Source organism: Plectropomus leopardus, chromosome 22, assembly GCF_026936395.1.
Source record: "Plectropomus leopardus strain MGB_pleo_1.0 chromosome 22, ASM2693639v1, whole genome shotgun sequence".
Lineage (NCBI taxonomy): Eukaryota > Metazoa > Chordata > Actinopteri > Perciformes > Serranidae > Plectropomus > Plectropomus leopardus.
In genome coordinates, this window is record NC_142197.1 from 3,090,639 (window position 1) to 3,103,937 (window position 13,299).

At 36.3% G+C, this 13,299-nt stretch overlaps 1 protein-coding gene across 1 annotated transcript; it reads right to left on the reverse strand.

Annotated features, from left to right (window-relative positions):
- Positions 1-697: 697 nt before the first annotated feature.
- mansc1 (MANSC domain containing 1) lies at positions 698-13,213 on the reverse strand. Its single transcript, XM_088072726.1, has 5 exons — positions 11,748-13,213; positions 9,612-9,697; positions 7,350-7,668; positions 5,253-5,393; positions 698-4,108 (listed from the first exon to the last, which is right to left on the reverse strand). Exons 3-5 carry the CDS (start codon positions 7,588-7,590, stop codon positions 3,009-3,011), a joined length of 1,482 nt encoding a protein of 493 aa, XP_087928852.1. The 5' UTR covers positions 7,591-7,668; positions 9,612-9,697; positions 11,748-13,213; the 3' UTR covers positions 698-3,008.
- Between the last annotated feature and the right edge of the window lie 86 nt (positions 13,214-13,299).

Sequence of the window (13,299 nt, forward strand, 5' to 3'; positions counted from 1 at the left end):
CCATGTAAAAGAAAAGAAAGCTCGATTTCGAGAATAAAGTCTTGATGTTATGAGAATAAAGTTTGAATTTCAAGAATTAAGTCATACTATTATGTGAAAAAAAGTCTTAATGTTACAAGAATTAAGTTGTAGTTTTACAAGAAAAAAATCAGAGTTTTATGAATCTAAACTCTTTATATTACAAGAATAACATCAAAATAAAAAGAATAAAGTTGTATTTTTTACAAGACAGAAGATATTACATCGCAGAAATATACATACTGCCAGCAAAAGTCAACAGGTTACCTTCACTTAATACTAGGGTTGATAACAACAGATGATCAATTAACCGGGCGTTCATTTTTTAATCAAACGTGAAATTTAACCGATTTATCGACAGGCTATGAAATGTCTTTAAAATATATGCAACGTGTTGCTGCGAGCTTTGATTGAGGAAAAAAAATATTTGGTTTTGTTTGAAATAAGCTACATTTTTTTTTGTTTTTTCAAATAATGATTAATCATTGTTTAATTTTAATGATTAATCGATTAAGAAAAGAGCATACAATTTGCAACCCTAGTTAAAACCAATTAAAAACATATTTTTTGATTGAATATGATACATTTTAAGACTTTTTAAGGATACACTGAAGCCCTGTATATGATTCAGGGGTTTTATCACCTGCTGCGGAGACAGAACCAGTAAAACAACGACGCCTTCAAAAATCACATTTTTTTTAATCCTTACAAGAACAAAACATCAAATTCCAAACTTATGCAAAAGCATCACTTCACAAAACACGACCAAACTATCACCATCGATGTAATTAATTAATTAGACGCTGTAGAAATCAAAGCAATAGAAGTGAAAACAAGCCAACAGTGCAGCTTCTTCAGCTCCGTGTGAGCAGGAGGTTCATCAGGCTGCTGCTGCCACCTGCTGGTGGTCCCACGCTGCAGCAGCTCCCCGCTCACACGCCAAATACAAATGTACTTATTATCATTATTATTATTATTATTATAGGAAAATAGTGCGCGGCCAGTGTACTCTTACTTATGAAAAACAATCTAATATCCCAAAAAGAAGCATATCATATTTATCAAAAAACGCAGGATACAATAGTGCATCGATTTCCAAAGAATTGCATCCATCGTTTTGAAATCTTTATCCACGTGTGAAACGAGAGAAAAAATGTGGACAGGATACAAAAACAACACAGTGAGAGAGTGAGTCCGACGTTAAGAAGCAGTCACAGGCTCGTATGGCTGAAGCATGTGGCAGTAAAAAGACATGCAGGTGTTATACACAAAGGGCCCGACGGACCCCATGGCGAAGAAGAAAGGCCTCGAAACCAGAGGGCCCAATGTACAAATCTGTGTCCGCTCGTTCAGTCCGGAGTCTCTCCACATCGACTTCAGAGGCTTCCTGAGATTCAGGGAATAAAAATATTGCTGTTTGTTCTTTGTATTCGATCACCAGCTGAAGTTTCTCGACAGACGACAAGAACTTTATCGACTTATCAGGAGGTTAAAAAGGATAAATAAAATAAAATCTGAATGTGTCTGAAAAAAAGATTTTTTTTTATTATAACATGAAAAGTTTTTTTTGTCTTGCGGGGATCGTCCTCTTGTTATAATAAGATATTTTCATGTTATTATGACATTTTTATGACATTTTCTACATGTTACTGTATATCTTTTATGTTTTTATTTTGGTTAATGTTGTTTGATAAAATTACCTGTAAATTAATTGAAAAAAGTTTTAAAAAAAAAAAAAAAAGAAAGAAAGAAAGAAAATGGTTGTTTGTAGCTTTTTCTTTTTCTGCTGTCTTGGCCAGGTCTTTAGGAAATTACCTAAAAATTCTTCGAAAAAGAAAATTGAAAATCAGAAAAAAAAGTTAAAAACAAACAACAACAACAAATGTCCTGGGAAAAGTGCTTTAAAATAATGATAATTCTGTAACATAATTTTTAAATTTTTTTTTTAAAATAATTATAGAGTTCGTCCACTTTTTTCCCATTTGTGTTGTCCATAGCTTTAATTTTTTTTCTCAAGTTTAAATAATTGTTTAAATACTTGTGAAAGCAGCACAAGAAAAGTGACGACACTTCAGGTTTCAAAGAGTTAATATGTGTTTGCTAGAAAGGTTTATCATTATCATTTATAATTTTTTTCTTGTTATATCAGTCATTATAACACAATCAAAACTAAAAAAAGAAGCCTCTTATTCATTATTTTCTGTCCTTTGGATCTTGTTTTAACATCATGAAAGTTTCTTTTTAAAGGAGATACTTTGAGATAAAGAAAACTTGGTATTAATAGGAAAATGTCACAATAACATGAAAAATATCTTGTTGTGATGTAGTAGCGCTAATGTAAAAAACCCCAAAACTTTTCATGTTGTAACAGGAAACTGAGCAAATATTTCTGTTGTCTTGGAGGCAGCAGCCATGGACTTACAGAGTTTAGAAAAAGTCTGATTTGTGAGGACGAATATAATAAAATGACAATATTCTGAGGCAAATCAATATCGTGCATCTTTAACAAAGGCAGCTTTTAACTTTGAGATGATGCATATTTTACATTATCCAGTGTTTTTTAAAAATAGTTTATTTTAGTTGTGATATAGGATTTTATCTATATCACCAACTCTTATTAAGAAAAAATGCAAAATATAGATTCTAGGGGTTCACAAGGTGCATTATTTTTCATAACTGCACGTCTGATTATCCTTCTTATACCACGGCCACCTTCCACAAATTAAAGTTTACTCAGATTTCAGGGCAATAAACATAACTATGAATGTAAATAAACTATGCCAGATCTGTGTGGTTATTTAAAAATAACGCACTCCCTCCGGCCAATCAGGATTGAGTATTCTCCTCGTGCTAAAACGCCTCTTTAGTGAAGCAGACTTTCTGTTTCTGTGTGACTTTGTGCTGTTTTGAACTTATTATCAGATAACAATCTTTGAAGTAGTCCGTCTGAGCTCCCGTCACAAAAAGCCAGCGAGGCGTTCTGTGCGCCCTCACACCTCGTAGTGCAGGTCGTTCAGCTCCAGTCTCGTGTAATGGCGTCTGTCGAAGGACTCCATCGCCTTGCGGCCGCCGACGGCCAACGCCAGCGTGAGCACAGCGAGCCCAAGCACCATGAACGCCACCACGCCGCTTTTCACCGCTCCTCGCGCCGCCACCGCCGCCTTCCCCCGGTTGAAGCTGGAGTTCTGGAGGGCGTGGTCGGACTGGACGGCGCCTTTGGGGACGATGATCAGACTCGGGGGTTGAGTCGTGGTGGTGGTGGACGGTGCAGTGGTGGTCGTCGTGGTCGTAGTGGTAGGAAGTGGAGTAGTAGTAGTAGGTGAAGTAGTAGTAGTGGTTGTGGTGGTAGTAGTGGGAGGAGGAGGAGGAGGAGGAGGAGTCGTAGTAGTGGTAGTAGTAGTAGTGGTAGTAGTAGTAGTAGAAGTAGTAGGTGGAAGAGGAGTAGTAGTAGTAGTAGTAGTAGTAGTGGGATTTGTGGTCGTTGTAGTAGTGGTAGTTTCAGTGTTGGGCTGTGGTTTGTCAGTAGTTCTTGGTGCAGCCTCTCCGCTGGCGGTTACGACAGGAAGTGAGGCGGTGGAGCTGTGTGTCGGCGGGGCGGATGTGGTGGTGCTGACAGGATGAGGTTTTACTTTCTTGGTTGTTTTATTTAGCTTTTTACTGGTTTTGTTTGGCTTTTTCACTGTGGTGACGGTGGTGGTTGTGGTAGAAGGTGTTGTTGTTGTTGTTGTGGTTGTTGTTGTTGTTGTTGTTGTTGTTGTTGTTGTTGTTGTGGGTGCTGGAGTTACCGGAGGCATCGTGGCGATGATGATGATGGGTGGAGGTGTTGTTGTGGTTGTTGTTATTGTTGTTGTTGTTGGCTCAGAGGTCGTGGTTGTTGTTGTTGGTGGCGTTGTTGTACTCTCTGTGGTGGTTGTAGTGGTGGTCGCTTCTGTGGTCGTCGTCGTTGTAGTCGGGGCCGGTGTGGTGGTGGTTTGCTCTGTGGTGGTGGTTTGTTCTGTGGTGGTGGTTTGTTCTGTGGTGGTGGTTTGTTCTGTGGTGGTGGTGGTCGTCGTTGTGGTAACAGGCCTCACAGTGGTTGGATGAATCAGTCCTGAGAAGAAAAGAAAATCTTTTAACACTCAAGCTTGAAACAATCCTTGAAGAACTCTTTCTTCCAAAATGGATTCTTAAAGGAACCCTTAGTTTTACGAAGAACCCTTAAAGAACATTTTCTTCAGAAAAAAACAAAAACAAAACAAAACAAAGGTTCTTCAGAGGAAAATGGTTCTGAAAAGAACCCTTTTGGAACCCTTATTCTGCGTGTATATGCAAGAAAATTAGGTGGGTAAGACAGACAATATTGGCAACTTTAAAGGGCTGTCCACAGCAAGCACGCCATCGCTATTACTATACTATACACTATATACCATATACTATACTATACTATACTATACTATGCTATGCTATGCTATGCTATGCTATACTAATACGACTATATACTGCGATGCTATCCTATATACACTATACACACTACACTATGCTACACCATACTAAAACTACACTATATACACAATACAAACTATACTATGCCATACTCAAACTATACTATATACACTATTCTATGCTATACTATACTAAAACTATACTATATACACAATATAAACTATACTATGCTATACTAAAACTATACTATATACACAATACAAACTATACTATGCCATACTCAAACTATACTATATACACTATTCTATGCTATACTATACTATATACACAATATAAACTATACTATGCTGTACTAAAACTATACTATATACACTATTTCATGCTACACTATACTAAAACTATACTATATACACAATACAAACTATTCTATACTACACTATACTAAAACTATACTATATACACAATACAAACTATTCTATGCTACACTATACTATAACTACTCAATATACACAATATAAACTATACTATGCTATACTAAAAATATTCTATACACACACACACACACACACACACACACACTATACTATACTAAAACTATACTATACTATACTAAAACTGTACTATACTAAAGTAAAACTATACCATATACACTACATATACTCTACTCTACTAGTAGAAGAAGCGGTAACACGTCACAGAATCAAACTGACGCCATCTGCTCGGTGACCTGACCCCTAAAATAACAGAACGTTCTGCTGAGAGAAGAAGATAATCAGATTTAAATCAGTTTAATGGAGAGCAGATGGAGTTACCTTTGTAGATGTCGTAGGTGTTGATGCCTTCGGGAGCTTTCATTAACGGACAGTCCTGCTCCGTCTGACAGTGGAACAGGAAGCAGTTATCGTCACCGGCGTGTTTGTTGCCCTTGAACACGGCCATGTTGCACTTGGCTCCTTCAGAAATACGAAAACAGCCGTCAGACCACAGAATCTTTATTCTTTGTTCGAGTCTCAGCTGATGAAGGATAAAAGATGGACGGGAGTCCACACGAGTTTTGTGTGATGTTTATCAAAACTGAGCATTTTTCCTTTAGTCGATCAGATTTGAAGAAACTGAGGTTGAGCTCGTTTGTTTCTTGGTTCGGGTAAAAAAACATTTTTCCCTGTTTTGTTTTGCTTTGTCCGTTTAGTCGATAGGGTTAATGCATATTTAGGTCAGGAGCCAGATTAGGTCAGGGAGTTTTACTCAACAACTAAATGACCACAAAGAGGCACAAAATGACTGAAAAGAGATAAAAAATTATGACAAAGAGACACAAAATTACAACAAAAAGACATAAAGTGAGTACAAAGACACAAAAATGACTATAAAAGACACAAGATGGCCACAAAGAGACAAAAAAAAACCACAAGAGGACATAAAATTACCACAAAGAGACACAAAGTAACTGCAAAGACGCGTACATATTTCCTCGTAAATTATAATATGTGCTAATTACTTTACTTAAAAAAATATATATATATAAATCTATCTATCTATCTATATATATATATATATATATATATATATATATATATATATATATATACATATATATACACACACACACACACAAATAAATGTAGTGGAGTAAAAAGTGAAATACTCTCTAATCATGTATGACTATGTGACGTCGGGTCTGTTTTAGCTCAGCAGTAACACAATCCTGCTTCTTCGATTTGTTTTTCAGTCCGACATTTGTCTAATTTTAAAACCTGATCAAGTTTGAACTGGTGAGATCAAAATACCTGTGCAGTGTTTTTTAGAAATAAAAGCAGATTTCTAAGTAAAGCTCTCACGTCTGAGACGCTATAAAAAAAAAAGTCACTGACTCTCACTTTGATCCACTGGGGGGTTTTCAAAGGCAGCCGTCTAGACTGGATCCTAAAATCGTCTCCCACAGGGACGCACTGGATGTCTGAGACCATTTATCATCGTGAATATTTGAGTATTTTTTATGCATCGTTTAGCTAAATGACGAATAAAGTCGGAGAAACTTGCAGTGTCTCTTGTAATCATTTATTTATTAGCTTTATTTTACTGTGAAGTTTAAAATGTAAATTTATGCTTCTGCTCACTGATGGTCGAATTTAATGTGCTGCAGGAATTTAAAGGGGCAGTTCACCCCAAAGTCAAAACTACATTATTTATCAATCTTTTTTTAGACAATACTTTTATTGAAATTTTGACAACACAAAAAGTGCAGACAAATTGCACATCATTCATGAGTAGATGCACGCTTCCTTCTGGGCACCGTCACAGCTGATGGGTGTGTATCAATAGAAAGAAGATCAGGGATATCAAAAACGCTTTGCTTGGAGGCCACTTTTTAAAGAACTTGGGAGGTTTTTAGGGTTTCAGGACATTTTAGGACATTTTTAGGAATAGAGGACATTTATTGGATTTGAAGACATTTCTTGGATTTAAGAACGATTCTTGGATTTCAGGACGTCTCTTGGATTTTTGGTAATTTAAAGGACTTTAGGACAATTCTGGGATTTGGGGACATTTCTCTGATTTTGGGACGTTCTCAGATATTAGGACTTTTCTAGGATTTTAGAACATTTCTCGGATTTTAGGACATCAGGGTCTTAACTAGGACCTCTGCTGGGGGGCGTGGGGGATCCTCCACAGGCACCTTTTTTGATCAACAAGCTCCATTTTGATGCTGTTTTATGCACTTTTGACACCTTATGGAGACTAAAAGTACAAAAAAAAAATCCCAGTGTGAATCATTTTTTTGGGGCCACCCGGCACCCTGTCAGGGGCCAGATTTGGCCTGTGGACCGTAAGTTGAATAACTATCCTACATAAAACTGCTCACCTGAACCTAAACTTGTCGGGACCCCGGAGGTCTGTTTCTGTCTCACCTGGTTTGACTTCCTCCGAGCAGCAGGCGAGGACACAGTCCCTCTCTGACCGGACCACCCGGGCGTCCATGGCCGTCGTCGACCTGTTTAACGCCTGTCTGACGTTCACGACGGCGCTCTGGTGTTGTCTGGAGAAACACGTCTCCGGTTCCACGGCTGACACGGGAAGTGATGTCACCACCATCAGCAGCATCACAGAGAGAGTCCACGAGGAGGTTCGAGCGGCCGCTGGAGGCGTCATGGCTGCAGCAGATCTACGGTCTGTGATCGGAAACGCCTCAGAGTCCACAGCGGGAGAGCGGAGATCCACACTAATGTACTGAAAACACAGCCAACAGAGCATGTTATTTACTGCTCATTTTACACTGCAAATAACCGACAAAGGGACGATACAACAGATGACTGATGGACATGAAGACGTCCCCCCTCGATATTTAGAGCAAGTGCACCCCCCCACCATGAAAACGTGACGCTGGTGATGTTACTTTTAATTTTGACAGACTTCTGGAGTGAGACCTGAAGATGCAACAATGCCTCCAGTAAAGCAGGTAGTGTTTCTACACAACCACAAAAGCAACAATTGCAATCTGCCATTAAATGGAGTTATTATTAAGTTGTTGCTTTGAGTAATTTTCTAAATTCAGGTTTCAGAGGGTTAACCTGGGTGAAAACAGAAAACCCGTTGGATTTAAAAATTAAAAAAATATAATAAAAAATATTTCCTGGGAATAAATGTAAAAGCACAGGATGGAAAAATAAATGAATCAAGGTCAGTCAGAAAGGGATTTATATTCCTTTAGAATTAAAAAAAAATCATGTATTGATCAAAGAATTAGGTCAACTATGATTTTTTTCAGGAATTGTGATTGATTTTTAATTTTGCGTATTGCCAAATTTGTTTATGTCTTATGGATTTTGTATAGGTGTGTATGACTGTATGTGTATGGACCCCAGAAAAAATAGCCAAAATAAATTAAAAAAAATTAAAAAAAAGTGATTTCACACAGAACATATTAACCCATCGACACCTGCGTAAAATTGGCTTGATTTTTCCAAAAATATGGAAAAAGGCAAAGAGCAACTTAACAAGAAATTATACAAGAATTAGTTTAAAAAAAGTTACAAGAAATTTACCTTAAAATTATTTTAAAAAGAAAAGAAAAAGAAATACAAACCAGGAAATGTCCTGTAAATAAGTCCAAAAAAATTGGAAAGTTTCCCTATTTAATTTAATTTTATTGACAAATTTAAAAAAAAGTTTATTTCTCTCTCTGTTTATCTTTTCTTTTTTGACATTTTTTGTCCCCTTTAACCAATTTCTTGCAGTTTGCACGAGCTACCTATTTCCTACTGACTGAATACTGAACATAAATATCGACTTCCTTGTTTGTAATTATGACTTCAAAGTTGATGTGGGCGCTATTTAGTAGTTGTAAACTCGTTATCAGGATTACTTCGATATGAGACAAACACGATGTCACTGATTTCCAAACATCGCTTTGAAAGCAACAGTGAGAGCAGACAGAAAACGTCCATGAAAAACAGAAAAATATCCACCAGAAAAGCTGAAGTGTGAATAAGATGTCACAGAAATAACAAAAAACTCTTAAATCAACATATTTCTTTGATTCGTCACTTCTTTCTACTAATAAATTACAGTAAACAAAACTAAATGAGGCCCTAAACATGAGACTGGAATAAAGTGAAACAAAATTCAGTCTAATCATGAGTCTGATTAAAAACTGAATTAATGAGAAAGTCATTATTTCCTCAAAGGCAAAAATGCATGAAAAGCAAATCTCAGCTGTTACATAACATCAGCTGTTCAGAGGAAAAAACATGTTACAAATATGAGAGTCGCTGAGTTTATAAACTCGTATCTAAATTAGTTTCTGGAAGATTTTTTTTAAAGACTGAACACTTTGTTGCACTTTATCTTCAAAAGCTCATCAGTTTGTCTCGGTGACAACTTCCACCGTCTGTGACACTACAATGTCGTCTTCCTGCATCTGTCCCCGAGTCCCAGATCTGTCTCAGCTGACAACAACGGCGCAAAAAGAGAACTAAAATAGAAAAAATCAATCTGTGCTGCAAAAATAGAGATCTATAAATGGACGCTAATCCTTCAGGAGCCGGCGAAGTCGCTTCCATTTTTAGACTTCTACTGAAAGTGAATGAGGTCGGCGAAGGGCTCTATTGATGGACACTTTCATTTGTCTTCAAAAAACCCCAAAATATGTTGTATTTAGAGCAGAAACTCACCGGGCCGACAGCGTGAACCGTCCTCCATCAGATGCTCAGTGGATCTTTGGGTTCACAGTCCACAGAGCAGGACTTTACCCCGTCTCCTGTGTGGGACAAAGCGGCAGTATTTCACTTTATCTGTTTTACAGCTGATCCTATCTGACCCACTATCAGTTAGGCCAGTAACCAGGTGTGTCTGCACCTGCTCATATCTGGAGCTTCTGACTGAAACCTTTAGTGGACAAAAATGAAGGATTGTGGCCTCTTTGTGGGTTTAGATGTCATCTAAAGTACAATAAAACGTTCTGATTTTTGAGTAAAGTTCTGTTAAATAATAAAAGTTTATGTTAAAAAGTGCTTTATACGAGAAAAATGAGGTAAGACAACAAAAATGCTGTAAAATAAGAAAAAAAAACAGTACAATAACACCTAAATAAACAATTTGAACTCAGGATCCACATACAAACCTTCTCTGGATCTTTAAATCTCGTCTCATGAGCTCTTTAATGAGAAATATAAACTGAAGAAGACTTTAAGGTGAAAAAAAAGCCAATAAGGATTCAGACTTTCCAGTCAAATTAGGATTTTTGGAGTTAATCCAAGCGTTAACACTGTCTGACCTGGTATATGTTGAAATAAATACTGAACAGGCTATAAAAAAGTACACAACTATCACAACTCAGGTGAAGTACAGTGTGTTTATGTTCAAATATATTCATGATAAATTCTATCTTCCTATATGGTTGTTTTAATTCCCCCAGTACACCAAATCCTCTTATTTCATTGAAATTTAATCATATATTTTAGCCAGAAGAGATCTTTTTTAAAAGAAGAGTAACCTGTGTTTAATTTAAGAAATTAAAGTCCTCCTCAGGTCATTGAAACTTCCATAATCCATAAATATAGTATCAGTTTATGCACTTTTTTTTTTTACTTTTCTCCCCTGTAAATATGTCGGCTTAGATGTCCCTAACAGGCTAACTGATGGCGAACCAAAAATTCGACTTCCGCAGGCGAACATGCGTTCATTCAGCTGAGAGTCAAAACATAAACTAAAATAAGTTATGAATCAGGTCTGAGTTGGAGTTCAAACTAACGTGACAACAAAATTAACTCGCTAACTGTTTGTGGCTAAAAACTTGAGAACATCTTTTATCACATAAAGTGGAAGGAAAAGTACAATATTTCCATCTGAAATGTTGTGGAGAAGGTACAGTACGAGTGCTTTGAATTTGTAATTTTTGGGTGTTTTTTGATTTTTTTTTTTTTTTCTGAATATGGTACTTTATCAAATATTTCAATGAGCACTTTTTTCTGAATAGCTTTGAGTTCTAGTTTTTTTTTAAATTCCCTGAACTGGGTACTTTGGCAATTATTTTAATAAACATTTAGGTAATTTTCTGTCTTTTTATTTTTTCAGATTTTTCTGAACAGGGTTCCTTTTATTTTTCATACTAGTACATTTTCCTGATTATACACAATTACTTTACTTAAGCAACAGTTTAACATAGAACTTTTACTTTTAACAGAGCATTTTCACAATGTTATATTTTAGAACTTTTACTTTTTTAAAGAATGCTAAAGGAGAAGAAGCTGAAGTTCGCCTCAAAACATTCGACGTCTGCGGCCGAACACGCGTCGGTTCGGACGAAAATCAAAGGGAGCGAAGGAATTTCGCGCTACCTGTACTCGTAGACACATAAGGCACAACCAGAAAACAAATTAAAATAATTCATGAAACATGCGTGAGTCAGAATTATAAGTAACGTGAAACCAAAATTAACTAGCTAGCTGTTTGTGGCTAAAAGAACTTGAGGACACGTTTTTGGGCGAAAGCGAAGCTAATTATCACTTCACGTGCAACGTTATAAAACAAACAGCTATTTTAAAAAGGCTAAAAATCAACAAAAAATAAGCTAGGTACCAAACATTGCAGTGAAAATACAGCTAAATACTCAAACAGTTTCATAACAGGCAGCTAATTTCTGCTTTTGTGCGCCGGCTCTTTGCTGGTTTAGTACCACCTGCCGTACTAACGTCGCTATACTGGTTTTAACGGCGCTAATGTTACCGGATATTGCAGCCTAAACTGGGACACAAAGCAACATGGTGTAATAATGTTGTTTTTCGTCCCCCCTCCCTCCGCAGCTTTACCTTTATTTTCCAGCGAGGACGCAGATTACCTCTGCGCCGCGTCCATCACCCCTCCGTCGGTCACTGCACAGCCCGATGAGTCGCTGTTTGGACTGGAAGATCCCAATCAAACCAGTTCAGTTCCCAGTAAGCGAACAAGATGCTTCACCCATCCCGAGAGGACATGTTGATTAAAAAAAATACTGGTGGCACGATTCAGAAATGTTCGTGTTTTTCTCCTTTAAATGTTCAATAATAAACGTCGCCTCGTCACCGTTAGATAAAAAGGACAAAAGCGTTTTTACGCGCGGGCATCATGTCGGATCTGTAATAAAAACGCCGTGAATCCCGACAGCAGCATCTTGTTTCTGTCTCCAGGATGATGAACTACATTACATGATGGCTGGTGCGGAAGATCTGCTTCTCTCCAGAGTCTGACCCATTTTAGTCTTTGTCCTCTGGAAGGGGGGAGGGATGGAGCCTGCATCCCCAAAATCTGCCGGCAACACAGTTTTATTAACACCACAAACGAGCTTTAAAAATCACATTTATATGCAAATAAAAACACCCCTTTTTTCATTTTAAAAGCAATGGATTTGAAATAAAAATAACAGTTTATATAAGAAATTCATATGTAGGTTAATCAATAATTTAAAAGGCTGAACATGAACAATACATGTGAAAGAAAAACACTTACCAGTTGAGGAGATATTTGTGCAAGATTGTTAGATAAAAAAAGATAAATAGTTTACTTTATAAAACCTCTGCTCCGTTTGAAAAATATGGAAGATTATTTGTGACAAATAAAACTAAATACAAACAAACAAGAAAAAAACACAAAGGCACACAATAAAGCTATTAAATATTAAGTACAAAAAAATCTACATATGTAATGTATAGAAAAAAATAACCATTTGTTTTTCAGTCAAAATTGTTGGGAGAAAATTCTTATATTTAAATCAAATATTTTGAAATTCTTATCTATTTTTTAAAATAAGTTATGAGTCCAAATTATGACTCAAATGTGTTGTTTCCAGAATATGACAATATCCATGCAATAATATTTAAATTAAAGAAAAGACAGTTTTTAAAATATTAAAAATATCATGACATTAGGTAAGTTGTGACTTTATGTAATATTATACTGATTTAAGTCCATATTATTTACATTACCACTAAGAATTCATGACATAATAATGACTTTAATCATATTGTTAAGGTTATAATCACAAGTGAAGGAAAAGTGGTACTAATTCATAGATAATGCTTTTAGTCAGTTTCATTATTTACTGCATCAGAATTTCTTTTACTTTAAATTTTGAATATTATATTATGAAATACATAGTATAACAAATTCAGCTGTGTCATTCCCTAAAATGCACTAATTCTTCCTATTTGAATACCTTTTTCAAAAATAAAGTGCATTTCTGTGAGTGAACAGTTATAGAATAACCCCGTACCTAACATTTAAGTGAAATTGTTGACTTTTTAAGATAACATACTATCACATAACATACATGCTATCTGGAATCAAAATCAATAAATACAAATGGGGCGAATTAAGCAAAGAACA